At 46.4% G+C, this 27,605-nt stretch overlaps 1 protein-coding gene across 2 annotated transcripts in view; it reads left to right on the forward strand.

Annotated features, from left to right (window-relative positions):
• Positions 1–27,605, forward strand: part of Fstl4 (follistatin like 4) — a 684,516-nt gene that overhangs the window by 610,601 nt on the left and 46,310 nt on the right. For both annotated transcript variants that reach the window (XM_035447502.1, XM_035447503.1), the window contains one exon: positions 16,065–16,231. In XM_035447502.1, coding sequence (XP_035303393.1) covers positions 16,065–16,231 — 167 coding nt within the window. The remainder of the gene's footprint in view (positions 1–16,064; positions 16,232–27,605) is intronic.

Genomic DNA, 27,605 nt, shown 5'->3' on the forward strand with positions numbered 1-27,605 from the left:
TTCCAGATCCCCAGAATCCAGGTGAAATGCCAGGTGGGAGTAGAAGCCAGCCTGTGCTTCCAGTCTCAGCAGGTAGAGGCGGGGGATCCCCAGAACGTGTTCTCTAGCAAGACTAGCCAAGTCAGTGACCTCTGGGATAAATTGAGAGACCCTGCCTCAGTGGTTAAGATAGAAGAGCAATTGAATATTTCCAGCACCAACCTCAAGACTTCTCATGCACGTGCACACATGCATGCACATACATGCTTATTACTTCATGTGTGAAAATGAGAAAAGGAAAAAATATTAATTTCCTGATACTTCCCATCACTTTAAAGCAGAGTCCTTACCTCGACTCTGCTCCGCCCTGTCACTTCCTGTCTACCTGCAACACTGTCACATGTCCCTGCCTTGTTCCCTGTCAGCCACACTTCTTCCTTAGTTCCCATAGTGCTTTAGCCCCCTCCCTGCCTTTGGGAAGTTTGCCTGAACTCTTTCCTCTAAAGTGTCCTTCTAAGACATAAAGATAGCTCAGCTGGCAGAGTGTTCGTCTAACATGTACAAAGTCCTGAGTTTGGTCCCAAGCACTACATAAACATCGCCCTGCATGCCTGTCATCCCAGCATTCACTGGGGTTATAGACAGGAGGATCAGAAGTTCAAGTTCAAGTTCAAGGGCTGGCACGGTGCATCAGCGTGTTGTTAAAGGCACTTCGTGCTAAGTTGACCTGAGTTGGATCCCTGGGACCCATAGGATGGAAGGAGAGAACCAACTCCTGCAAATTATCCTCTGTCCTACACATACACAGAGACAGAAAGAGGAGGGATAGAGAGAGGGGGAGAGACAATAAATGTGAAAACATCACCAAAATAATCCAGGCTCATTCTCAACTACATCGCAAGTTCTGGGCCAGCCTGGGATATCTTAGACACTCAAGATAAAAAGTATCCTTCCCCCAATCTCCTCACCTTTCAAGTCTCAGGTCTCTGTGTAACTATAGTTGATCCAGAATCCTTCCACCAAGTCAGGAAAGGCAAGAGATCCCCCTCCTGTGTTCTCCTTCCTCATCTTGCTCTTCGTATCCATCATGCTTGTTACCCCCTTGTCATCTGCAAGTGTTTCCCTACCCCCTCTGAGATGTCCTCCATAGGCAGGGACTCTGTGACAATGGTAAGGGAACCAGCTCCCAGAAGAGATGTTCAGAGACTTAGAACTGGAAGTAGATCACCTGAGTGGAAAGATACTCAGCAGCTTTCTGACCTGATGCCGGCTGCCCCAGATCCTGCTGTTCCTTCAGTAGAAGTACATTAACTTGTATCCCATCTTTTCTGAGGGGGTGTGATAGGTAATTACAACACCATCTGCTATAGAAACCTCAAAATCTCAGTAGGCACCACAGTGAGGCTGAGTTCACCATCCTCATCAAGTCTGATGGGGTCAGGCAGCTCATCTCAAATAGAGATGAGGAGACCATGGTCCTCACTCCCACAAATGCTTGACCACAGGGTCCCTGCAGGAAGAGGAGAAGGGGTATGGCTAATAACTTCATTAATTGGGGTTCTCCAGAGAAACAACATGAAGGTATCAATAGAGACAGAGATAGTAATAGAAACAGCCTTACATTCAGTACAAGAACTAGTCCACATCATTCTGGAAGCTGACCAGTCCACTCTGCTGGCAACAGGCTAGGGACCCAGGAGACCTAGAAGGACTGATAGTAAGCAACTCATTCTGAAAGTCAGGAGTTTCACGATGCAGGAAGGGTCAATTCATGAATTATTTGTCTTGTTTCTATGACAACACACCCTAACAAAGGTGAGGGAAAGAAGGGTTGTTTTGGCTCAAAGTTCCAGGGTACAGTCCATCGTGGCAGCAGGAACAGAGTTGCATTTGCAATGAGGAAGGATGAAGGCTGCATTCTGCTTGCTTTCTCCTTTCTAGGCAACCCGAGACCCCAGCCCAAGGAGTAGTGACTCCCATATTCACACATTCCCACCTCAGTTAAACTAATCTAGATAGATAATCCCAGAGGCTGACTTCCTAAATGAATCTAGACCCTGTCTAGTTGGCTGGTCAATATTAATCATCACAGCCAACATCCTACCTCAATGGTCAGGCAGGAAGAGGCCTCTCTTATTCAGCCTATTTATTCCTCTTAGGCCCTTGATGGATTGGCTGAGGCCCATCCATGTTATGAAGAGCCGCCTGCTTTACTCTGTCTGCAGATTCATGGTTTCCTCTCCTCCAGAAACATCTCCATACAGACCAAGTAATGATTGAACAAATATCTGGCCATCCCATGACCTGATCAAATGAACACCCCATATCAGCCCCCACAGTGATGCTGAGGATATGTTCAGGCATGGTCCCCACCCTCACCCCCCATGAATTATATACCCTTCTGACTCTGAAAGGAATGGTGGAATGAATACTCAGGACCTGGGAAAGGACACACAATAGCCTTCCTGGAGGTGTAGAAACAGTAATTACATTCCTCCATCTGGTAATCTGTCCAGAGTTCTGCTTCCAGCCATAGTGATGCCGAGCGACTTCTGAAATACAGAGTAAGTGGCATGTAATTACAGAAGATACATTTTAATGTCCCTTTCCCCCAATGTCACCAAGTAATAGGAAGGTAATCTTCTTTCTTTTGCCCATATCACCTTTTAGGCAGAGCTGAGGATTGAACACAGGGCCATGATGCCTGTATGAAACAAGTATCCTAAACATCAAGTTACATGCCTAGCTCAGCCTTTTGCACATATCTTTAACAAAGGTATTTCCATCCTGCTCACGAGTACATGAGGCAAGGCGTGGAAGACATGTAGACTGAACTACCTCATTGAGGCATCCCCAAGCACAGAGACAGACAGGGAGGGAGAGAGGGAGGCAAGCTAGACATGGCTCTGTGATGCTCAAATACCCTGCTGGCCAAGAAACCCCAAACTTCCTACTTCAACTCTGACCCCGTGCTCCCTTCTGCTGATGCCTCTGCTGCTTGCCACACTGTGACAGCCCACAACACCCTGGGACAGGGACATTGAAGCCAAAGTACATGGCTGTACTAATTTCCCCAGTCACAATGACATTCAGCTTTCTGAGAAACCCAAATGGTTTATTGCCTAGAGGAGGTGAACAGGACCCCAAATTCAGAGAGACTCCCAGTCGACTCTACCTCCCTGAACCAACCCATCCTGTAAGCAAGGAGAAACTACACCAGGCTGGGGCAAATAGAAAGCAGGGCAAGGGTCTGCCTTCTGCACAGAGCATACCAGGAAGACCCAAACAGGAAGGAAGGATCTCGCCCTATATCTACAGACAGGCTGGGTCTATCCCCTCCGCATTCAAAACCCATATACTCTGCTGAGCTGTGAGCTCCAGGTTGGCAGACACTGGGCCTGTTTTGGTAGTACCTTCCCACTACATCTTGGCAGGTAGTAGGTGTTCAGTAAATAATAGCTAAATGAGGAGGAATCCTTCACCTGCATAAAATTACTTATTCAGACACTTCTGTGTGCCCAGCATTGCATTAAGTACTGAAGATACACAGGAAATAAAACAGGTCTGGTCTCTGTCAGTACTCCTCTCATAAAGAGGTTTGTTTACACTGGAGACCACACCTTGATAACTAAACTGTAATAAAGAGTGAGGCAACACCAACCCATGTAAGTCAACTGGAAATGTAAATTACCTATGACTCTGTGGGTAATTAACTAATAAGTTTATTGCCAACTCCAAAATGAGGCAAGCATGAGGGACAGGGACAACAGCAGAAAAATTGAAACTGATTATGCATAAGGAAGCAGGATGCTTCCAAGTGCCCTCTTGTGTGGCTCCGGAGCAAGCCACCTACATAGGCTGGCTGCACCGTGGCACTCAAAGCCTGTGTCAAGATGACATGCTCTAAAAGAACCCATCCCCAGCCTCGTGCCTGTGAGGTTTCAACAGGTGCTTGAAAGGAGCCCAGCATGACAGTTTTGTGATGGAGAGAACAGAGGGAGAAAAAGGTATACAAGCCAGGTCCTATCCCCAGTATAGCAAACGCACTCATAGGTGCGTGTGTGCACTTGAGCACACACACAGACATAAACATAGACAGACACACACACACAGAGAGAGGCAGGCAGGCATGGAATGCCAAAGACTATCCCTGGACAGAGCCCAAGCAACTCCATTCTATAAACTCCACTGAAGTCACAAAGCCTAGAATGTCACCAGTTCCATTTGTTATGGAGACCTTGAATACATGCTTAATACTTAACATCCTCACATTGTGCCCATCACATGGCATGACACCAGGTTTGTCACACCACATGTCACTAAAGAGTAAAGAGTACATTCATCCCAAGGAAAGTGCATATGAACAGAGGTTGCTCCTAGAGACCTAAGTCTTAGCACCTGGCCTTGGCTCTCCAGCAGGGCACTGTAATTCTTCAGCAGGGTTATCCTGACCCTCACGCATCCTTCAAGGCTCCCAAATAGTAAGGTAGAGGCTGAGGAGATGGCTCAGTACCCACTTGCCACACAAATATGAGAACCTGAGTTCAGATCCCCAAACCCACATAAAAACAGACATTGTGATGCACATCTGTAATCCCAGTTCTCCATTGACAAGAGAATCCCCAGATGCTGTGGGCCAGCAACTCTGGTGTATACAGTGATGAACAATGAGAGAAACCCTGTCTCACACAAAGTAGAAGGCAAGAACCAACACCTGAGCTTGTCCTCTGACCTTCACATACATGCCACAGGATGAGTGCATGCCCATGCTCACACATACCAACACACACACACACACACACACACACACACACACACACACACACACACACACACACACACACACACACACCAGGATAAAAAATAAATGCACTGGTGTGCAGGCAGGCTGAACTTTTGACAAAAGCGGCCTTTGAAACGTGGCATTATATCCAGGCCAGGCCATGTGCCAGCCATTAAATGCATTTCTGACATAAGAAAACTAACACCAACTTGGTGAGAATTGGAAAACTTGATTTCTCTGGCTAGAGAGTGCCAGAGTCCTGTTTGAGTGGGTGCTGATGTGTTTGCAAGTGTCTTGCTGAGTTCAAGTTCACAGGGAAAGGAAGGCAAACAGATTCAGCTCTCCAGCAGCTAAAATCATGTGGCCTGCTTTCCAGGAAGGGGGGTGGGGTTACCCTGACACGAGGGTCTCTAGGTTCTTATCTTGAAGGAAATAATTCAATCAAGAGACAGAAACAGTTTAAGCTGAGGTTTAGTTAGCTAAGACACGCCAAAGAGAGATTGTAGTAAGATAGATTATTGTCTCAAGTACTCCCTATGAGATTATGGAATGATGGGGGTCAATTACATTCAAACTACCCACAAACACTGTGTCTGCAAAACCAAGGTCATGCTACCACTCTGAGGCAGAAGAGTAGAAAGAGGCCTAAGCCTCAGCCTGCCTACTATGTGCCAGGCACTGTGCTAGTCAGCAAGCAGCACCACAGCTACAGGACACACCACCCAATCAGTGCCCCTCAAAGGTCTATTGGAGCTGGCCACCCTTGCTGAAAGGAGCTCACCTGTGCAGAAATGACAGTCATCACAGCGGAGGTCCTAACTCCTCACACAGGGGGAAACCAGAGGAAGCCCCATGTATGCCAGAAGGCCTAACCCACAGGAAGATAGGTGCCCAACTCTGAAGACAGCTGACTCTCTTACTCTCCTTGAAATCTTTCATCACCCAGCAAGCAGCTTTCCAATGCAGTTCTCATAGCAGTGGCATCCATGTCCCTGTGGGCACAGAGCACTGCTCTGAGCTCCATATACACACACACATAAGTGTGTGCACTCTCGTGTGTGCACATGCACACATGTGTGTATGTGTGTGTGTGCGTGTGTGCACACACACACACACACACACACACACACACACACACACACACACACACACAGTTTTAAACTCAAGGAGTAAGAAACCAGCTAGAGCATAATGTCCAAGACAGAGTGGGTACAGAATCAGGAACACTCTCCATTCTGTATGTTGCATGTACGGGTGACAGGGAGCCGCTGATAGCTTTATTCTGAAAGGGACAATAGAGATTTATAGGAGGAAGGGGCATTGGTTATGTTAGAGATGTATTAGTTACCTTTCTCATCACTGTGATGAAATGCCTGACAAGCAACTTCAGAGAGGAAGTGTTTGTTATGACTCACAAGCCATGGGGATCATTCCATCAGGATGGGGAAGGTTTGGCTTCAGTCAGGGAAGCTAAGGAGGCAGGGGCAGGAAGTCAGCTGAAGATAGCAGAGTTAACAGGAAGTGGTCCTGGGTTATGAAACCTGAAGGCCCTCCCTGGCAACCCACTTACTGCACCTCCTAAAGCCTATGGGGAACATTTCCCATTGAAATCTCAATAATATCGAACCATGTAGGAGGCCGTTGGGAGTCAGTGAGTAGGAGAGACATCCTGAGGGATACTCTTGTGAGGTGCAGCAATCCCCGGTGCTTCCACTTGAGACACCTTTTACAACAGCAACCAAATGAGCAAAGAGCATAGGCAGACAACAATGGAGGCAAGGCAGGTATAGCAGGCACCTCCTGCAGGATGGAGGGCCTCTGCAAGGATATCCACCCAGAATTCTCTACTCAGAGCCAGAGCCATAGACTCTAACAGTTTAGAGGTGATAGTTAACCTTCATTGTCCACTTGACTGGTTTTAAACACACCTTTGAGTATGTCTGTGGGAATGTTTCCAGGGAAGGTTGGCTAAGGAGGGATGTATTAGTTATTTGTCTGTTGCTGTGACCAAAACCAAAAGCAACTTATAGAAGAAAGAGTTTATTTGGTGGGGAGACACAACAGTGAGTTGGAGTCCATTGTGGAGGCACAAGAGTGAGCTGAGAGCTCTCATCTTCAAATGCAAGCATAAAGTAGAAGAGCAAACTGGAAGCAAGGACAGGCTTATGATCTTAAATCCCATCCCCAGCGATGAACCTCCAGCAAGGCTGCACCACCTAAAATTCCCCAAACAGGACTACCAACTGAGAGCCAAGTATGCAAATACTCCGGCCTATAGGGGACATTTCCTCACCCAAACCACTACACAGGAAGACCACTCTGAATATGGGTGCCACCACACCATGGGTGGCAAAGGAAGAATGGAAGCTGGACACCAGCATTTCTCTATGTGTGTCTTGCTTCCAGATGCAGTGTGTCCAGCTGCCTCACTCTCCTGCCACCATGCTTTCCCTAGCATGATGGTCTACATCCCATATTTAACCACAAGCCAAATTAAACCCTCCCCACCTTGGGCAGTTTCTTGTCTGGTATTTAACTAGTACTGTGAGACCCTTGGGCTCCTAGCCACATCTTTGGTTTTATTGACATCTACATTGAAGTCTAAGGACAGGAAGAAACCTGCCCAAGGCCACTCCACTTTTCAGAAGCTGAGCCAGATTCAGAGGTAAGGGTCCTATCCTGTCCAATTGACCCCAGTGCCCCGGTTCACCCCAGACAACTAGCTTGCGTGGTCTTCCCACTTAGCCTGGAAGCAGGGAAAGCTTGCTGAACAGTAAATAAAGAAACAAGGTTGGGAGAAGAAGGCTCAGTAACCATAAATCTCTTTAGAATTTTAAAAGGAGCTGGGGAATATTGACACGAATTAAATCCAATAAAACATTCATTTAATTAAACTTTAAATGATCCAAATATTTGCTGTTTGGTTAATATTTGTGTAGCTGACAGGAGCAGAATTACGATGGTTCTGTGGGTACTCACGCATTCTAATTTTGCATGAGTTTTTCCTGCACAAACTGTATGTCTTCATACATACAAATGATAGGGAACTCAACCGAGAAAGGTACATCACCCAGCTGCCCCAGCCACACAGGCCAGGAGGGTCACAGAAGGCTGCCTCTGCCCTGATTCCAGGATGTTTGCCTTGTTTGTGTTGGCCCTATGATCCAGGCTCTAGCAGACCTTTGGTGAAAATTGTGACCTTTGGGTTCCATGGAGGAGGGGATCCTACAGTTCACATTGGTACCCTATCCTACATGAAAGCCTGTACTTTCAGCCCAGAACTCTGATCTGTCAGATTGCTTGTCCCTCATCCTCTACTTTACGCTGCCCCCACTTTCAGATTCCTGGGTCCCTCCTATCTTGGAAGGCAGTGGTCCCCGGGCCTCACGGAAGCCTCTAGGATGCCCACTGTCCTCACAAGAGTCTGCAGCAGCCCAAGAAGAGGGGAGGCACTGTGTGCTATCTACCTAGGGGTGTGATACAGGTAGCTGGGGAAATCACAGCAGAGAACTGGAGCTCTAGAGCCCAGGGGAAGCCTGGGCTTCTACAAGGGCCAATCTATGTTGATTGTTTAGTGTGTCTTCCTGGTCTTGATGAAAGTCAGATGCAAAGAAAGTGATTATCCCTTTTGTGCCTAGCCTCAATTCATCTCCCAGGACACTGAGAAAGAGGCAACTGAACCCTCCCTTTCTTTGTTAGTAAGCCTGACCCAAACTGACCAACCCACAGTCCATAGGCATGAATGTTCTGGGTATGAACAGAGCTGCTCTGTGGATACAGAGTGTCCAGCCACCCTCTAGGCTAGCTTCCAGGGAAGCAGCATAGCCTCTCCCAGCTACCTAAGTTCCAACCAACAGGACCTCCAAGCTACTCGGGTCAGCTGTGCAACCCAATCAAGCTGAGCCTCCCACAACCTGTCCTCACCACTAGCACCACTTGAGACTCTGGTATGACTCACAGGATGTGGGAGCGGACTGCTGGGGAGTGTATAGCATCTTTCAGAGTCCCTCAGGATCCCTCCTTCTACATTTCTGGAAGGCACCCTGCTTATTCCCGTAGTCCCTAAGGCAAGAGGGACAGTCCACTCATCTTGCTTCCAGAGAACAGTGGTCATCCAGTGAGGAACTGAGAGCACTGATTCTGATTCTGAGCCCTGGAGTTCTACGGAAGCTAAACAATTTCAGTAAATTCTCTCTCTCTCTCTCTCTCTCTCTCTCTCTCTCTCTCTCTCTCTCTCTCTCTCTGTGTGTGTGTGTGTGTGTGTGTGTGTGTGTGTGTGTGTGTCTGTCTGTCTGTCTGTCTGTCTGTCTTCTCCATCACTCTCTCCTTCCCTCCCTTCCTCACCCTCTTCCTCACACACCCCCATCACACCTTCCCCTCCCTCTGACTATCCTGTTTCTTGGTCTTGCTACACAGCCTGCACCTCTTTTTCTGCCCTGAGCAATAGCACTCTTGGCCCAGAGGTGGGAGGGCAGCAGGCGGACCGTGATTTAAGAGGGAACTTGAAATGCACTGCTATAATGTTTGTGAAATATTACGCTGGCTGCGTCCACATCCATCACTTGGTGCTTATCTTTCCTCATGCTGGCTCCTTCGCTCGAGTCACATTTTTCCTCTGCGTGACTGCTCCTCCCCACAGGCCTCTTGGCTCTTGGGCTCCTTTATTTTCATTTTCTCCTTTGTTCATCCATCCATCCAACAAGCGCCGAGGAAACGCCTCGTGTATACCTTGTTCAGGGCAGGGCCACTACGTCAAGAAAGGGACTTGCCTGCTTCAGATCTGACCTTAGGCTCCTGCTTCCAACTGCCACCCTGCAGCGCTGCACCTGTGCCTTTCTTCTCTCCTGTTCCCCTCCCCCACATGCTGGCAAAAGAGCATCCAGATCCAGCCTGAGGTGGTACCACTCCAGCTCCCAGCTCCCAGCTCCCAGCTCCCAGCTCCCAGCATCCCACAGAGCTCAGCTCCCAGCATCCCACAGAGCTCAGCTCCCAGCTTGATGCTTTGCTTCAGCCTCTTTGGAGGACATACACATATGGGCCACCTATGTCGCAATACAATGGCATAGTGAGATAGCATAACACCATGCAATTCTCACAGCACCTTCAACTCCATACAGATACACCCACCCTGAAGCCAACCCACCTCTCCAGCCCCTGAGTGGACATAAAGAAAGAGCAGGGGGCCACCTGTCCCATTCCCCTCCACTCCAGCCTGGTTCCATGTTTGCACTGAACAGCCTGGGTTTGATTAATTTTTCATAAATTTCAGAGGATTTCGGAAAGCCTGGGAGTGGTGTGGAAATACCTTAGATCCTTCTATGTTTGCCTAAAGAATGACCAGGCTCCATGCCAGTTGGCAAGTGAAAATGGAAGGATAATAATTTGGCCAGCCTGAAGTATACTTCAGATAAACAATAATAATAATCACCGGAATCATAATGATGATGATGATAAAAGGCCACAGTGCACGGCCCCAGAACAGAAATCCAAATCCAAGCTCAGTGAATCTTCAGACAGAAACAGACCTTCAAAGGTCAGCCAGTTCCTGCTCCAGACCGCAGACAGTTCAACCTTTAAGCTGCCCGCAGATGAACGGCATAGCTGTCGGCTCACCAACAGACCTTGACCGCGCTCAGCAAGTTCCAACTTCATTAATCCAGAGCCCTCCAAGCAGCACACCCCACAGCCGGCTCTGTGGTCTCTGCTGGGTGGGGCTAATGGGGCCAGGCAACTGGTGGTCTTTTTTTTTTTTTGTCTCCTCCATTTTTTTTATTGAAATTAGAAACAAAATTGTTTTACATGTCAAACCCAGTTCCCGCTCTCTCCCCTGCCCCCCCCCAACTAACACCCTACCTACCCCATACCATTTCTGCTCCCCTGGGAGAGTGAGGTCTTCCATGGGGAGGGGGGTCTTCAGAGTCTGTCATATCCTTTGGGATAGGGCCTAGGCCCTCCCCTGTGTGTCTAGGCTGAGAGAGTATCCCTCTATGTGAAATGGGCTCCCAAAGTCCATTCCTATGCTAGGGACTGATCTACTACAAGAGGCCCCATAGATTTCTGAGGCCTCCTCACTGACACCCACATTCATGGGGTCTGGATCAGTTCCATGCTGGTTTCCCAGTGATCAGTCTGGGGGCCAAGAGCTCCCCCTTGTTCAGGTCAGCTGTTTCTGTGGATTTTACCAGCCTAGTCTTGTCCACTTTGCTCATCACTCCTCCTCTGCAACTGGATTCCGGTTCAGTTCAGTGTTTGGCTTCTACTTCCATCAGCTGCTGGGTGGAAGGCTCTAGGATGGCATATAATCATCAATCTCATTATCACGGAAGGGCATTTAAGGTAGCCTCTCCACTGTTACTTAGATGGTTAGTTGGTGTCATCCTTGTAGATCTCTGGACATTTCCCTAGTGCCTGATTTATCTTTAAACCTATACTGGCTCCCTCTCTGATGGTATCTCTTATTTTGCTCTCCTCTGTTCTTCCTCCTACACAACCTTCCTCTTCTTTTATGTCCCCCTCTTCTCCCCTTCTCATTCTCCTAGCTCCCTCTCCCCTACCCCCCCCATGCTCCCAATTTGCTCAGGAGATTTGTCCCTTTCCCCTTCTCTGGGGGACCATGTATCTCTCTCTTAGAGTCCTCCTTGTTGTCTATCTTCTCTAGTGGTATGGATTGTAGGCTGGTAACCCTTTGCTCTATGTGTAAAATCCATATATGAGTGAGTACATACAATGTTTGTCTTTTTGTGACTGGATTACCTCGCTCAGAATGGTTTCTTCTAGTTCCATTCATTTGCCTGTGAATTTCAAGATTCCATTGTTTTTGGGTTTTGTTTTGTTTTGTTTTTTTGGCTGAGTAGTACTCCATTGTGTAAATGTACCACATTTTCTCTATCCATTCTTCAGTTGAGGGGCGTCTAGGTTGTTTCCAGGTTCTGGATATTACAAATAATACTTCGATGAACATCGTTGAACAGATGTCTTTGTTATATGAGTGTGTTTCTTTGGGTATATGCCTAAGAGTGGGATTGCTGGATCTTGTGGTAGACTGATTCCCATTTTCCTGAGGAATCGCCATACTGATTTCCAAAGTGGCTGTACAAGTTGGCACTCCCACCAGCAGTGGAAGAGTGTTCCCCTTTCTCCACATCCTCTCCAGTGTAAGTTATCATTGGTGTTTTTGATTTTAGCCATTCTGACTGGAGTAAGATGTATCTCAGAGTTGTTTTGATTTGCATTTCCCTGATGGCTAAGGATGTTAAGGACTTTCTTATGTGTCTTTCAGCCATTTTAGATTCCTCTGTTGAGAATTCTCTATTTAGTTCTATACCCCACTTTTTAATTGGATTATTTGGTGTTTTGGAAACTAGCTTCTTGAGTTCTTTGTAAATTTTGGAGGTCAGCCTTCTGTTGGATATGGGGTTGGTGGATATCTTTTCCCATTCTGTGGGCTGCCGTTTTATCTTGCTGACTGTGTCCTTTGCCTTACAGAAGCTTCTCAGTTTCAGGAGGTCCCATTTATTAATTGTCGATTTCAGTGTCTGTGCTACAGGTGTAATGTTCAGGAAGCTGTCTCCTATACCAATTCACTCAAGGGTACTTCCCACTTTCTCTTCTAAGAGGTTCAGTGTGGCTGGATTTATGTTGAGATCTTTCATCCATTTGGACTTAAGTTTTGTGCATGACAATAGACATGGATCTATCTGCAGTCTTCTATATGCCAGCATCCAGTTATGGCAGCACCATTTGTTGAAGATTCTCTCCTTATTCCATCCCTACATCACGGGGATGAAGCCTACTTGATAATGGTGGATGGTTTTTCTGATGTGTTCTTGGATTCGGTTTGCCAGTATTTTATTGAGTATTTTGCATAATGTTCATGAGGGATATTAGTCTGTAGTTCTCTTTCTTAGCTGTGTCTTTGTGTGCCTTGGATATCAAGGTTATTGAAGCCTCATAAAAAAAGAGTTTGGCAATGAACCTTCTGTGTCTATTGTGTGGAACAATTTGAGGAGTATTGTTATCAGCTCTTCTTTGAATTTCTGGTAGAATTCTGCACTGAAGCCATCTGGCCCTGGGCTTTTTTTGGTTGGGAGAATTTTGATGACTGCTTCTATTTCCTTAGGGGTTATAGGTCTGTTTAAGTTGCTTATCTGTTCTTGATTCAATTTTGGTAAGTGATATTTGTCCAGAAAATTCTCCATTTCCTTTAAATTTTCGAATTTTATGGAGTACAGGTTTTCAAAATATCACCTGAAGATTCTCTGGATTTCCTCAGTGTCCGTTGTTATGTCCCCATTTTCATTTTGACTTTGTTAATGTGCATGTTCTCTCTCTGCCTTTTGGTAGTTTGGATAAAGGTTTGTCTATCTTGTTGATTTTCTCGAAGAACCAACTCTTCGTTACATTGATTCTTTGAATTGTTTTCTTTGTTTTGACTTTATTGATTTCTGCCCTCAGTTTGATTATTTCCTGGCATCTAGGGTTTCAGTTGTGATGTCAACTCTTTGGTGTGACTATTCTCTAGTTTCTTCATGTGAGCACTGAGAGCTATGAACTTTCCTCTTAGTACTGCTTTCAAAGTTTTTCATTAGTTTGGGTATGTTGTACCTTCATTTTCACTGAATTCTAAGAAGTCTTTAATTTCTTTCTTTATTTCTTCGTTGACCCAGGAATGGTGCAATTGCATGTTGTTCAATTCCCATGAATTGGTAGGTTTTCTGCAGTTTATGTTGTTTTTGAATTCTAATTTTAAAGCATGGTGGTCTGATAAGACACAGAGGATTATTCCAATTTTTTGTACCTGTTGAGGTTTGCTACGTTGCTGAGTATGTGGTTGATTTTAGAGAAGGTTCCATGTGATGCTGAAAAGAAGGTATATTCTTTTGTGTTTGGATGGAATGTTCTATAGATGTCTGTTAATCCCAATTGGGTCATAACTTCTGTTAGTTCCTTTGTCTCTTTGTAAGGTTTCTGTCTGGTGATCCTGTCCAGTGGTGAGAATGGGGTGTTGAAGTCTCCCACTATAACTGTGTGAGGTCTTATTTGTGATTTGAGTTTTAATAATGTTTCTTTTACAAACATTGGTGCCTTTGTATTTGGGTCATAGATGTTTAGAATTGAGACTTCTTCCTGGTGGATTTTTTTCTGTGATGAATATGAAATGACCTTCTTCATCTCTTTTGATTGATTTTAGTTTGAAGTCTAACTTAATAGATACTGGGATAGCTACCCCAGCTTGTTTTGGGGGTCCATTTGATTGGAATATCTTATCCCAACCCTTTACTCTGTCTTTGAATTTGAGGTGTGTTTCTTGTATGCAGAAGAAGGATGGATTCTGTCTTCATATCCACTCTGTTAGCCTGTGTCTTTTTATAGGAGAGTTAAGACCATTAATATCGAGGGAAATTAAGGACAATTGAGTGTTTATTCTTGTTTGTTTTTGATTTGTTATTGGTAGTAGTATTGCATGTAGATTTACCCCATTTTTTCTTTTGGGTTTTGGTAAAGTGGGATTATCTATTGCCTGTGTTTTTGTGAGTGTGGTAGGTTGGAGTTTTCCTTCCAGTACTTTATGTAGGGCTGGATTAGTGGTTACATATTATTTAAATCTGGTTTGTCGTGGAATATCTTGTTTTCTCCATTTATAGTGATTGAAAGCTTTGCTGGGTATAGTAGTCTGGGTGGGCATCAGTGTTCTCGTAGAGTTGGTAGAATATCTATCCAGGTCCTCTGGCTTTCAGAGTTTCCATGGAGAAGTCTGGTGTAATTCTGATAGGTTTGCCTTTGTTACTTGGCCTTTTACCTTTGCTGCTCTTTTTTTTTTTTTTGCAGAATTTTTTTAATTGGAATTAGAAACAAGATTGTTTTACATGACAATCCCAGTTCCCTTCTCCCTCCCGCCCTCCCCTTCCTTTGCTGCTCTTAATATTCTTTCTTTAGTCTGTATGTTTGGTGTTTTAATTATTATGTGATGAGGGGACTTTCTTTTGTGGTCTACTCTATTTGGTGTTCTGTAGGCTTCTTGTACTTTCATTGCATGTCTTTCTTCAGGTTGGGAAAGTTTTCTTCTTTTGTTGAATATGTTTTCTGTACCTTTGAGTTGGGTTTCTTCACCTTCTTCTGTACCTATTATCCTTGGTTTGGTCTTTTCCTGGATATTTTGTGTTAAGGATTTGTTGGACTTAGGATTTTCTTTGCTTGATGAATCTATTTCCTCTAGTTTATCTTCAGCTTCTAAGATTCTGTTTTCCATCTCTTATATTCTGTTAGTTATGCTTGCATCTGTGGTTCCTGATTGTTTACTCAGCTTTTCCTCTTCCAGCATTCCCTCAGTTTGTGTTTTCTTTATTGTCTCTATTTCAGTTTTCAGGTATTGAACTGTCTGAATTGTTTCCTTCAGCTGTTTGATTGTATTTTCTTGGGTTTCCTTAAAAGATCTGTGGAATTCTTGCATCTTTTGGTTTGTCTTTTCTTCCAATTCTCTGAAGGATTTTCTCATTCCCTCTCTTAGGGTCTCTATCATCTGCATGAAGTGGTTTTTAAGGATGCTCTCTTCTGCTTCATCTGTGCTGGGATGTTCAGGTCTTGCTGGCATAGAGTCTCTAGACTCTGGTGGCATCATATTGTTTTTTCTGTTGTTGGATATGTTCTTATATTGTCATCTTCCCATCTCTTTTTCCAGTGGGTGCAGGTGGTGGTGTCTCTTCCTTTCCTGGTGCGTATGGGTCCAAGGTTCTCTTCCAGTGGGTACAAGAGGGTCCAATAGTCTGATGGGTCTCAAGGTGGGTGCAGGTGGGTCTGAGGCACTGCCTCTCCAAGTGGGTGAGAGCAGGACTAGCACAGCGATGTCAGCAGACTCTGGGTTGCTTGGTCCTCAGGGGCCAAGTCAACCTGCCTGCACACCCCAGGACGAGAGTTCCCAGAGTGGTCAAACAGAAGTTGGGCTCAAGACAGGGGCCGAAGCAGCTCACCTCTGCCCTGAGTGGGGGCAGGAGTAGCCCAGTGATCTCAGCAGAATCGGGGTTGCTTGGTCCTCAGGGGCCGAGTAGCACAACTAGTGTTCTTAACTCCACTCACAGACCCAAGGCCCAGATGTTTCCCCTCACCTTAGCTAAGGCTCCTGAGGTTTTGACTTGGAGAGCCTTTCAGACATTCAACATCATTGTAACTCATCATCTAGCAAAGGTTGGCACACTATAAAACATTTCTGGGGGCCCTGCCCTTGAGTGAATCCATGACTGTTCACCTTGAGTTGAGATCTGGCCCCTGTGTCTGCTTCTGACTGCTCTCTCATCTCCCTCTACAGAGGTGATTCAGCTGAGCCTTGCCCCTGAGGACAAGGTCAGTGTGACCACAGTGACTGTGGGGCTGAGCACAGTGCTGACCTGCGCTATTCGTGGAGACCTGAGGCCACCAGTCATCTGGAAGCGCAATGGGCTCACTCTGAGCTTCCTGGGCCTGGAAGACATCAATGTAAGTCACCCAGCACTCATTCTGAGTGAGTGCAAGGGATGTCCTGGGAATGCCAATGTGCAGGACACCATGTGGCAGAGAGTTTCCATTTAACAGGTCCATGCTCAGCCTGCATCCAAGTCCCTGCATGTACAGAGGGAAAGATGGATGACAGTCATCAACCTGATAGTTATATCCAGTCAAAGGAGAGGGGTTGCCAATCGGCAGGCACATGGCCAGGGCAGGTGGCACCTGGCCGGTGCCTTGTTTTAGCAAAGGCCTAATGCAGGCCCTAAGCCTGGGATCTGGAGAGGAACAGGCTGTGTGAGCCCAGTCTCATCCCTTACAGGGATGAGCCTCAAGCTGCCAGAGAGCATAGCCAGGCAGAAGGCTTCAGAGCCAGAGAGAAAAGCTATCCAGGAGCTACAAGGAAGGGAGTCCAGCTCTATAGCTGGGGATAATATGGGCAGACGGGTTGTCCCTGTAGATGGCAAAACGAGCAAGGTGGCTTGTCAGATGGAGGGTAAATGACAGGTGAGGAGGCAGAAGGGGGCCAAGTAAGGCCAGAGGAGACTTGCTTTAAGGACCTTCTTTTGGGGATAAGGAGATGCAGATTCAAAGAATTTCAAGCCACCTCCTTCCACAGATGGACATGGAGGTTATTCAGTCACAAGCGGCCCTAGCTTAGCATGGAACCAATCAGAGTGTCCAAAGAGCATTTACAAACTGATGTCAACCATGAGAGCTTCTGTACACACAAACTCATACACCCAACACCACATACACACACACACACACACACACACATCAGAAGACAGTAGGTGAGTGGATTCGTACAGCCTGATGTGACCAACAGGGGACACTTCTGGACCCTGAGGAACCTGATAGCTGCTTCTATACCAGCTTTGGGACTTGGAGTAATCCCTTTGCTGGCTGGTCCCTGGTAAATTCATCTCTAAAAAAGTGACCTGGGCAGCCCCTCCCTTCCACTGAACTTCAAGAAGGCATGGAGTGATTCGACTATATCAATTGGTCTAGCTTTGGCAAAGGCAGCTGCCCAAACATTTCATGAGAGAAGTCAGCAATGCCACCCATGTTGCAGCTATGGTTCTTGGGCTGAAATAAAAGTAGAGTATTCAAGCAGAGGAGACTGCCCTTGTCTGCTTGACTCCAGGCAGAACAGTAGGTCCACAAAGGGATGCTTGCATCAGAGAAGAAGATTCATAGGATGAATGGTCAGATTCTGGCCATCTATAAGAGGTGGAATAGGGGCTGGGGTGGAAGGAGATGAGCTGAACCATGTGACCACAAAGGAGACCAATCTGTGATCCTTAGATGGGACACCACTGTTGCCACCAAGCCTGCCTCATGGTAGATTGAGCCTCCCATCCCTAGGGATGTGCAAGCACAAACAGGGACCAGACAGCAGTCCTAACAGCCTCAAGATGGCACCTTAACCCAAGACCTGAGCTGCTTCCAGGGCTGAGACTATCATGGTTTAAGTGATCCAGCCCCCAGAATAGGCACCATTAGAGTTGAGATTCAAGACTCTAGGACCCTTTGGGTGGAGCCTGCAGATCATAAGGGAACCAGCTAGAAAAGGTGACCACTGTGCAGCATCTAACCTGGCAGATCTGGCTGAGAAATGTCTTCAACCCTCTTGTCACACCAGGCAGGGTCGTTTCCCTGAGATTCCTCCTTGGTGTGGACAGCTAGTACCCTCTCCATCCACCTCTGAATGTCAGTGAATGCCCTGGTGTGTGCCTGAGACACACCTCTTGAGTAGGCCCTTCATCCTCCAGACCTGAGATGGCTAGGCCTTGCCAGAGACCATGGCAAAAAAGTTCATCCTCAGAGAGAGAGAGAGAGAGAGAGAGAGAGAGAGAGAGAGAGAGAGCTAAGTATGTGTATGTGTACATTTATGTATGTACATGTGTGCATATGTGGGGGTGTCAGATGTATGTATGTGTTGAATGTGAGCATGTATACATGTGCATGTGTGTGAGTTGGGTATGTGGGCTTGTGTACACAGAGCCTCTCATAATTGGCATCCATTTGCAAACACCTTGGGCCACTGTGATTGGTTCCTTACTAGGTAGGGCCACTGGTGACTGACTAACCTCCCCAGGATTACTTGGTGCTCCACTTAAACACATCAGAAATAAAAGCAGAGGCAAACTCTCCTTAGTGCACTTGCCTAGGTTAATTAAATTACTCAAACATGCCTCCAGCACCAACTCAATTGCATTTCTCCTTTTCAAATCAGGTTAGCAATTTGGATAATTGTGGGTGCAACCAGAGATTAATGGTCCCTCGTTACCTCCCTGGAAACACTTGCTCATGGTTGAGTTGGGAGCCTGCAAACAGCTGGGGTCAGTGCTTCTCAGAAGCCCCAGACATGGCTGCAGGGCAGCACCTGCTCCACAAGGGTCCTCACTGCATGCAAACACACAATGCATGTCCTTGCCTGCCTCCTCCACATCAGGGAGAGGGAGCACCACCTGCTAATGGAGAACATAAGCTGTGGGTTCACAGGGGCCTAGGTTCAAGTCTCAGCTCTACCACTTAGTTCAGTAACCTTGGAAAGGGCCTTGACCTTTATAAGTCTCAATTTTCCTCATCTATGAAATGGGATAAATGACAGAGAGTACTTGCCTTATAGACATACAGTGAAGAGATGCATGCAACATTCTTGACATAGACTATTCTAGTGGTGCCATTGTCATCATTATCATTATTCATTATTATTATTACTGAATGAAAACAATAAAATGTAAAGGACATGACTGTTCCTAGGTATAGTAAAGGAGGAAGTTTATTGTAGATAAAAGGGAAAACATAGCCAGAGGCAGAGACATCTGGGAGAGTCCAGCGTGGTCATGCCCCTGAACCATGTGAAGAGGGGTGAGGAAGAGGGGAGCAGCAGCCAAGAGGCCCAAAGAGACCAGGTAACAAAAAAATGGTTGGATTACATAGGGAAGGGCAGCTGAGGGAAGAGATGCCCAGCCCCTGAGCTGGAGAAATTTAGGATAGGGGGCAGGGTACGCCAACCAGGAGGACCCTATAACAGTTAGGGACTGAGGGATGTCCACTTTGTTATGTCAAGTATGTTCTTCAGCCATTTGTCCCGGGGTTTGAGACTTAACATCTACCATCATTAATATTAAGTTGACCATGTGTGGGAAACACCAGCTCAGTGTGGGACACCCAGAAGGTTTGCAGCAACATCCCCAGTCCCTCCCAGAACATCGAGGAGGGCACTTCTAGGAGTAAGTCAGTCCAAAGAGAGCAACAGCCGGGTCCTCTGATGGCCCAGGCCATTAATGAGGTCAGAGGAGAACAGCCCAGGAGGAGCAAAGATCTGAGATTCCGGGTATTTCCAGAGCCTATTGGCCATCTCAGCACCCCTCACCACACCACCATGAGCACTGAAATATAATCAGCGGAGTTGTAATTAATGCCTGGTACCCAAACATGGCTTCCAACCAGAGAAGAGGATCAGCCTTCCAAATCCCAGGCCAGGAGATTAGAAAACACAGAAGGTGTGGGTCTCCTTTCTTTGTCATTTGTATGAGACATCTTGATTGGCAAGAAAATATTAATCACTTTTTCTCTACTCTCTTAATGAGACGCTTTCATGGGCAACAAAATATTAATTTGTCTTGTCTTATCTGTTAAGAACTCTGTTAATGAATTCAGTCGCAGAGCTATTAGAGAATGCCATCCTAATGACACATGTAATTAAACTTTTCTGACTTGCAAACATCAAAGATGCCTTGCGCATCAGAATAATATTTGATCAGAAAGTCAATGTTCCCCTCTCGCCCGGAGGCAAGCAAGGAGCCGCCTGCATTCTACAGAGAGCGACGGCTTCTGTCAGAGGCACTGAGCTTGCCAGTCATCATTTTTGCATTGATTCGCTTACTGAGTGCCACAAAAGCTCCATACTGGGGCCCAGGGCAAAGATGCTATCCCCAGCACACAGGGAGGGGCAAGACTTCACAAACACCTGTTGGAAGGGCTGCAGAAAGGAGCTGCCCTCGCTGGGACTTCCTATGACTAGGACAAGCAAGAGAGAGCCCCAGTTGGAGGACAGACCCCAAAGGGCTTTTAATATTAATGTTAACAGCCTTTTTTCCCCGAAGACTCAGGGGAACCACTGAGTTTTGATCAGGAAGCAATGTGGTCAAATGTGCCTATTACACAGGACCAGAGGCCCTCCCAACCTAAAGTTGAACATGTCTCCAAGAAGAGTCTCAGGTAACACGGGACCCAGAACAAAAGAAAGGTCCATGGCTGCTCTTGAGTCTTTCCCCTCTCTAAGTTGGCCTAGATCACATTTAAAGTTGCCACAGTGGCTCTTTCCCAGAGTTCCCTCCATATGGGAACTCACAGTACATTCACCTCATCAGAAAGTCCAGCCTGGACCTCCTGAGGATGCACACACCAGTACTTCACATGCATGTGACTTCGGCTTCACCCCACCAGCTTATAAGAGAAGGAACCCCCCAAAGAAGATCCCCATGCCCGAAAGAGGCGGCTGTGCAGGGTGTTAGCCACAGCACCCTTTGCAGAGACTCCTGAGTTAATGTGCCTCCTCTGTCAGCTTGAAGAGAAATCGATGGTTTCCACTCCAACCCATGGCCCCTGGAGCCAATAACATGCAGCCTGTAATTGAGCTACTTCCTGGCCACCTATTGGTTTCTTTACTGAAGCAGTCATTATTCTCAGTGTGTCTCGGATCCAAACCACTCACGTCTGTCACTGGGGAACTGTGGCCAGAGTCACTGACCTAGAAGCTGTCTTCTTCAGTCAGACTGCTCCTAGGAGTGTGTTCACACTAGTGTTGTCTGGTAGAAGAAAAGGGGGAGCCCTTGCCATGCCATGGTTCCCCCACAGGCCATCCCACTGTGACCAGAAGTCAGCAGCCATATCTCCCTGGCTCTGCTCTGTCCGGGTGGCAAATGCGATGTGGGTAAGAAGCAAATGCTGTCACTCACACAATGCCAGTAATGGGTGTCTCTCAGCAGCCAGAGCCCATGATGTGGTGTTCATCCTGGAGGGGGTTGCTCTACCCACATACCATGGCATCTTAGGAAGCAGAAAGATGTCTATCACTACAGGTGTCCCATCAGAACAGGGGCAGGTTAGCTTTGGAGGCTCTCCCAACTCTGAGGTTACACAGCTCAGTGATGAAGAAGCCACTTTAGACTCTGTGGGATTTTTGAGTCCTGCACAGAAGCTAGGAGACCACTTTGCTTTCTTGCTTAATGCCCAGTGTGGGGCCCATGTCAAAGACAGAAATATATGCTACTCCCAGCCCCACACTGGGCATTCTGGGATGGAGGTTGAATGCTGTCTCACTTTCTATACAAACAGAACATGCAAACCCACCCAGAACCCCAGTCTATGGTTCTCTAACCATTCCAGGCTTTGCAGCAGCCATTCCAAGCACAGTGAGGGACACCTCCAAACCCAGACTTGTCCTCAAGCATATGACTCCTTCACTCTCCCTGTCATTCAAAGGGTCATGGCACCTGCCCAAGGAGGGGACAGAAATGGGGTGGGGAATCCCAGGAGCTGCAGGTGATGGCAGATCAGCAGAATCACTGAGTGCTGGTGTGTTTTTCCCCTATGGATTCGCTGCTGCTCCTGCCTTGTGGTAGCAAGTATTGGGCTGGTCTCTTTCCACCATCCCTTCCCACTACTGAATAAAGTACATGGGTTAGAGCACTCAGAGATAGAGGAGATTTCTGGGGTCCTGCAGCCAGCCTGCCACCCAGTAGCACTCTTGGGGTTTCTTGATAACAGGACTTAATACTTAGTGCCTGGCATTGCCATGTCCTGCGGCTGCCTCTGCCTCCTACAACTCCAGCTCCTGAGATCCCACAGCCAAATCCACTTGGATGTGGGGTCAGGTATGAGATGCTGTCACATTAGCCACTTCCCCTTGGTTCCCACTGAGGACCTTGGGGGGGGGGGAAAATGCGTGTGTGGTGTGTGTGTGTGATGTGTGTGTGTGTGTGTGTGTGTGTGTGTGTGTGTGTGTGTGTGTGTGTGTGTGTGTGTGTGTGTGTGTGTGTGTGTGTGTGTGTGTGTGTGTGTGTGTGTGTGTGTGTGTGTGTGTGTGTGTGTGTGTGTGTGTGTGTGTGTGTGTGTTGTGTGTGTGTTGTGTGTGTGTGTGTGTGTGTGTGTGTGTGTGTGTGTGTGTGTGTGTGTGTGTGTGTGTGTGTGTGTGTGTGTGTGTGTGTGTTGTGTGTGTGTGTGTGTGTGTGTGTGTGTGTGTGTGTGTGTGTGTGTGTGTGTGTGTGTGTGTGTGTGTGTTGTGTGTGTGTGTGTGTGTGTGTGTGTGTGTGTGTGTGTGTGTGTGTGTGTGTGTATGTGTGTGTTGTGTGTGTGTGTGTGTGTGATGTGTGGTGTGTGGTGTGTGGTGTGGTGTGTGTGTGTGTTGTGTGTGTTACCAAGACAAACCCAGGACCTTGTGCATGCTGAGCAAGCACTGTATCACTGAGCCACATCCCCAATCTCTGATATTTCTTCTCTTTAAAACCAGGGCGGGAGGGACAGTAAAATGACTCAGTAGATAGAGAAAGGTGTTGTTACCAAGCATGGTGGATCACTGGTCACACATGATTAAAGGAAAGAACAAAATCCCTCAGGTTATCCTCTGACCTCCTGCGCACACAAGCGCGCACACACACACACACACACACACACACACACACACACACACACTAAATAAATTAATGAAATAAAATTTTTTAAGAAAGGGAAGGAAAGCCAGGCGGTGGTGGCGCACGCCTTTAGTCCCAGCACTCGGGAGGCAGAGGCAAATGAATCTCTGTGAGTTCGAGACCAGCCTGGTCTACAAGAGCTAGTTCCAGGACAGGGCTCCAAAGCCACAGAGAAACCCTGTCTCAAAAAAAAAAAAAGAAAAAGAAAAAAAGAAAAGAAAGGGAAGGGAAGGAAAAGAGAGGTAGCAATGTCTCAGTGACTAAAGGACTTGCCATTAACCCTGACATACTCCACATCTGTGCTGTGGAGCACATGCCTGCATACACACATGTGCACACAAAATAAATGATTTTTAAACATTTTAAAGATCTACCACACACTCAGTGTACTTCAAATAACTTGAAAGACCCATTCTTTATTTGTTTGTAGGTTTGAGGTTTCTGTGAGGTTTTTTTCTTTTTATTTTTTTAACTGAAGCTCACTATTTGGGCTTTCAAACATTGGCAGGCAGAGTACAGTGATAAAAGCAGCAACACAAAGCCCACTAGAAGAAAGTATCCATGCCATTGTTTGAAGGGTCTGTAAAAGGATCCCCTTCCCCCGTGGCTAAATGGTGTAAAACCAAGAACAAATATTTCTAATGAAGCACGTGCTTCTCTCTCCAAATGTTTCTTTGGAAGTGAGTTATTTAAAAAAAAAAAAAAAGACCAAAAAAGAAAATGATTTAGGAGCTCATGACTCATTTGTTTTTTATTGTCTTTGTATGAACTGGTCGTGAATCCTTTGTGGAGTGATGAGAGGCGTTTGATTAGCAAGGAGAGCTGTTTGCCACACGGCAGACAGTAGCTGTCATTCTGCATTAAGATCATCTCATTAAATGCCTGGGTACATTTTGTTTTAAACTCTTGGAAAACACAGGACTTGAAGCTGGGGCCAGTTCTTTCCAGCTTGTGTTGAAGACCCTAGTGATTATCTAGACCTCCTGCCTTTTTAATCTTTGGGTGGATTCAAACTGATAGGTGTATTGTCCAGAGTGGTCCAGGGGCTAGGAACATGGGTTGATGGATAGAGTGCTTATCTTGTATGCACAAACCCTGGGTTCTATCTTCAGCATTGCATAACAGGGTGTGGTTACACTCACCTGTAATGTAGGCGGTAGAGGCAGAAAGAGCGGAAGTTCAGAGTCTTCTGTTGCCTCCAAAGCAAGTGAGAAGCCCATCTCTGCCATGAGACCCTGTATTAAAAGAAAATAAAAAAGGCACTCCAGGGCTAGGTCCCAGGTCTGTAGTGTGCCTACTTGTGGGACTTGTAGGTCAACTCCTCTGGCATTGGCTTTCTAGGTAGGCAGCTTCCTGTGGCTCACCTCTTTCGCCTCTTAGTGCCGTCTTCAGTACCTGACTAGATCCTGAGCACAGAGCCTGTGGACTCTTCGCAGACTCACCACCCAGCCAGTGCAGGAGGCAGACCAAGGTTCTTCTTGGCCACTGCAGGTTGGAGCCCAGTGCTCTCCAGAGCCTGCAGTCCCAGCCCCCCACCAGAGGAGCAGCCCTGCCTTGCACTCTGTCCCTATGCCCCCAGCCAGTGTGCCTTCACCTCTTGTCTCTTTGTCACTTTTTGTTGGCACACCATGCTGCAGCCCTCATTCAGACACACAGTTCTATTTCTGACCAAGTCCATAAGGGAAGTTCTTGGGGGAATTCAATGTGAGATTTTGGAAAGGAGTTTACTTGTTTATTTTGAAACAGGCTGTCCTGTAGCTCAGACTAGCTTTGGTCCCCCAGTGTAGCTAAGGTTGTCCTCCTGCCTCCTTCCACCTTCTGATTGCTGGGATCATTGGAATGCCCCTGGTACACTTAGTTTATGCAATGGAAATGATCAAATCCAGTTCTTTGTGCATGCTAAACAAGCACTCCACCAACTAAGCCAGACCCTCTCCCTGACACTTTCCACTAGGAGAGAAATTATTAAATCCTTTTCCAAAGGGTGTACTGATTTATACCCCTTCCAACAGTGTGTAAGGGTTTTAAGTACCAGGTCAGTCGGGGACTTCCTGATTAAAAAAAAAAAACTCTTGATCCCTACAAGCCTACAAGGAAATGTAATCAAAAATCATCTTGGAATGTTCTAATGACAGTAGTTGGCTGTCATGGAACAGGTTGGAACTAGGAGTTATTACTCCATTAAGCCTTCTCAGCCTAGGGACTTGTGGCCCAAGAGTCACTTGGAGGAGGAGTGCCAGCCTCCCTGATGAAAACAATTGGTTAAAGTGGGTCTAGAACTCCATTTGATGCTGTCGCACAGTGTGTTGCCTGAGTCCCTTCAGATCTCCTGTGATGGGGAATGTACTTCTTTGTATGTTTATCTTATTGATTATTGAATAAAATACTGCTTGGCCAATATCGTAACACTCCTGCACACACTGGCAATTATCCATGGACCCAAACCCTGATTTGGGGACCTGGTCATAGGGCCCAACAGCTCCACTTATACCTCATGACACTCCAGCCAGATGAGTGCTACTGCTCTCGGAAACAAGCAAGCTCAGTGCTAAGAGCAACATCTCTGATATGAACCTCCAGTAGCAGGGCTGGGTGCCTCTGTGCACCAAGGTGCTCACATGTGCCTCCTCAATATGGCATCCCAGAACCCAGGCAACTGGGCCAGAACCCCAGTTATAACTCTGGGGCTCTCAAACAAGTCTCAGGGTCAGTGATTTGCTGGGAGGACTCACAGAAGCCACTGGAAGCTGTCAGCCTCACAGTTGACAGTTTCCAACGGGGAAAATGCACGAGAGAATCAGACAATGAGACTTCAGCATAATCCAGGGAGTTCCAAGCAAGGTGCCTCCCAGGACCCATCCCAGCGAAGCCACACACGTGTTGTTTTCCATCATCATCATGGCAGTCACACTAAGTGTGCCAGTCCTTGGTGTCCAGAGATTTTTCTGGAGCTGCATCACAACCTACCCTGTGGATAACATTTGTCATGCAACCCCTCAGGAGGCAGGATGGATCCCACATGGCCTGAAGATCCCACATAAGCAGAAACTCCAATGGAAAAAAACATGTTAGTGGCTTAGGGACCACCTTCCTACAGAGCTAGCAGTGTCTTTGAGTGGCAGTAAATTTTAATGTCCTTCCTTTCAGGCATATGCCATTAGGAACAGCATCCTAAGTTCCATGTCTCCATCCAAAACAAGAGGAGAGGTTTGGCAGGTCCCTGTAGAATACCACATCTGTTCTTGGAGAAGCTTGGAAGAATAAGACAGCACAGGACCCCCAATATAAGTGGTCAGATATAGAGAACTAGCAGGTTAGAGGGGTGGGTATGTACATGAACACACACTTTTTCATATTCAATACATGTGTTAGTGTAGATGTTGTATACTTACCAATGCATGCATGGGGACCCCATTTGGTCTGGACACAAAAACGTGTGATTCAAATGTCTCTAAGTATTGGCTACTAGCAGGCTATTAGATGTCATCAGTGAAGGGACCACATTGTCTGACTATGTAGGCAAGATACCAGGATAAGAGACAGTTTAAGGTCTAGAATCAAGCCAGTATGGAATCAGAGGCCCCTGTTTACACCCTCTTACCCAAAGAGAGCCCAGGGTGCTCCTGGATTGATTTGTCTGTTTTATTTTGTGTTTGTCTTTTATCTGCATGTATATACATGTACTATGAGCATGCAGGCCAGAAGAGAGTGTCAGATCTCCTGGAAATGGAGTTAGAGATGGTGATGAGCTGATATGTGGATGCTGGGACTTCTACCCAGATCCTCTGGAAGAGCAGCCAGTGTTCTTAACCATTGAGCCATCTCTCCAGTCACCACCACCACCACCCCTGCCAGGGGATGCTTCTTGAAAGAGCAGAGATGGAAAGTTCTGGATAAATGCCTCCAAGCTGAGCTTCATCTTGTAACTTTGACAATATGGTTAAGTTGAACTTTAATGTCACCATGGAGTCCTTCTGTTTAATGCTGAGTCACCAAATATTCAGCCTTGGTGGCTCATTGTGACATTACTTATTCCTGACTCTCGCATGTCACTATGGAGGCATTCCCCCACCTCCTCTCTGCTTAACTATTGTTTAATACTGAAGTCTCATCTAATTACTTTCTTTAATAAGGGCAAATACTTAGAAAATCGCTTTTTAATAGACAAACATCGTGTCTTTAAGTAAAATTGTCTCCTTCCCAAAAAATGGATGTGCACCCATACAAAGAATGGTCTAATCTGGCATCTGTTTATTTCTGGAAGGAACTTTGATTTTGCTAATACATTTCTATGTATCAGAGGGAAAAAGCTATCCATAAAAAAACAATTACAGAGATGCAATCAAGCATTGATAGCAGTATTCAGACACATCTCAGGAAGCGTTTCGGAGGAGGAAAGATTGCAGGCTTAGTTTTATGTAGCTTCTTATAAATCAATGTTTAAAGTAATTCTCTCATATCCAATGAGGTAATTTGATTTCTGCAGCCAGTATTCATATCCAGAAAACAATATGCATTTCGTTCTGTAATTATATGATGTCTATTGTTTTAGCCTAGAGAGATTATTTTATTTATTACAGAGGCGGGCTCTCCCTGAGCTGACAGCACAGGCAGTGATGTGCTCCGTACTTAACAGAAGAGCTCTGGAGCATCTGGCTGGC

Source organism: Cricetulus griseus, chromosome 7, assembly GCF_003668045.3.
Source record: "Cricetulus griseus strain 17A/GY chromosome 7, alternate assembly CriGri-PICRH-1.0, whole genome shotgun sequence".
NCBI lineage: Eukaryota > Metazoa > Chordata > Mammalia > Rodentia > Cricetidae > Cricetulus > Cricetulus griseus.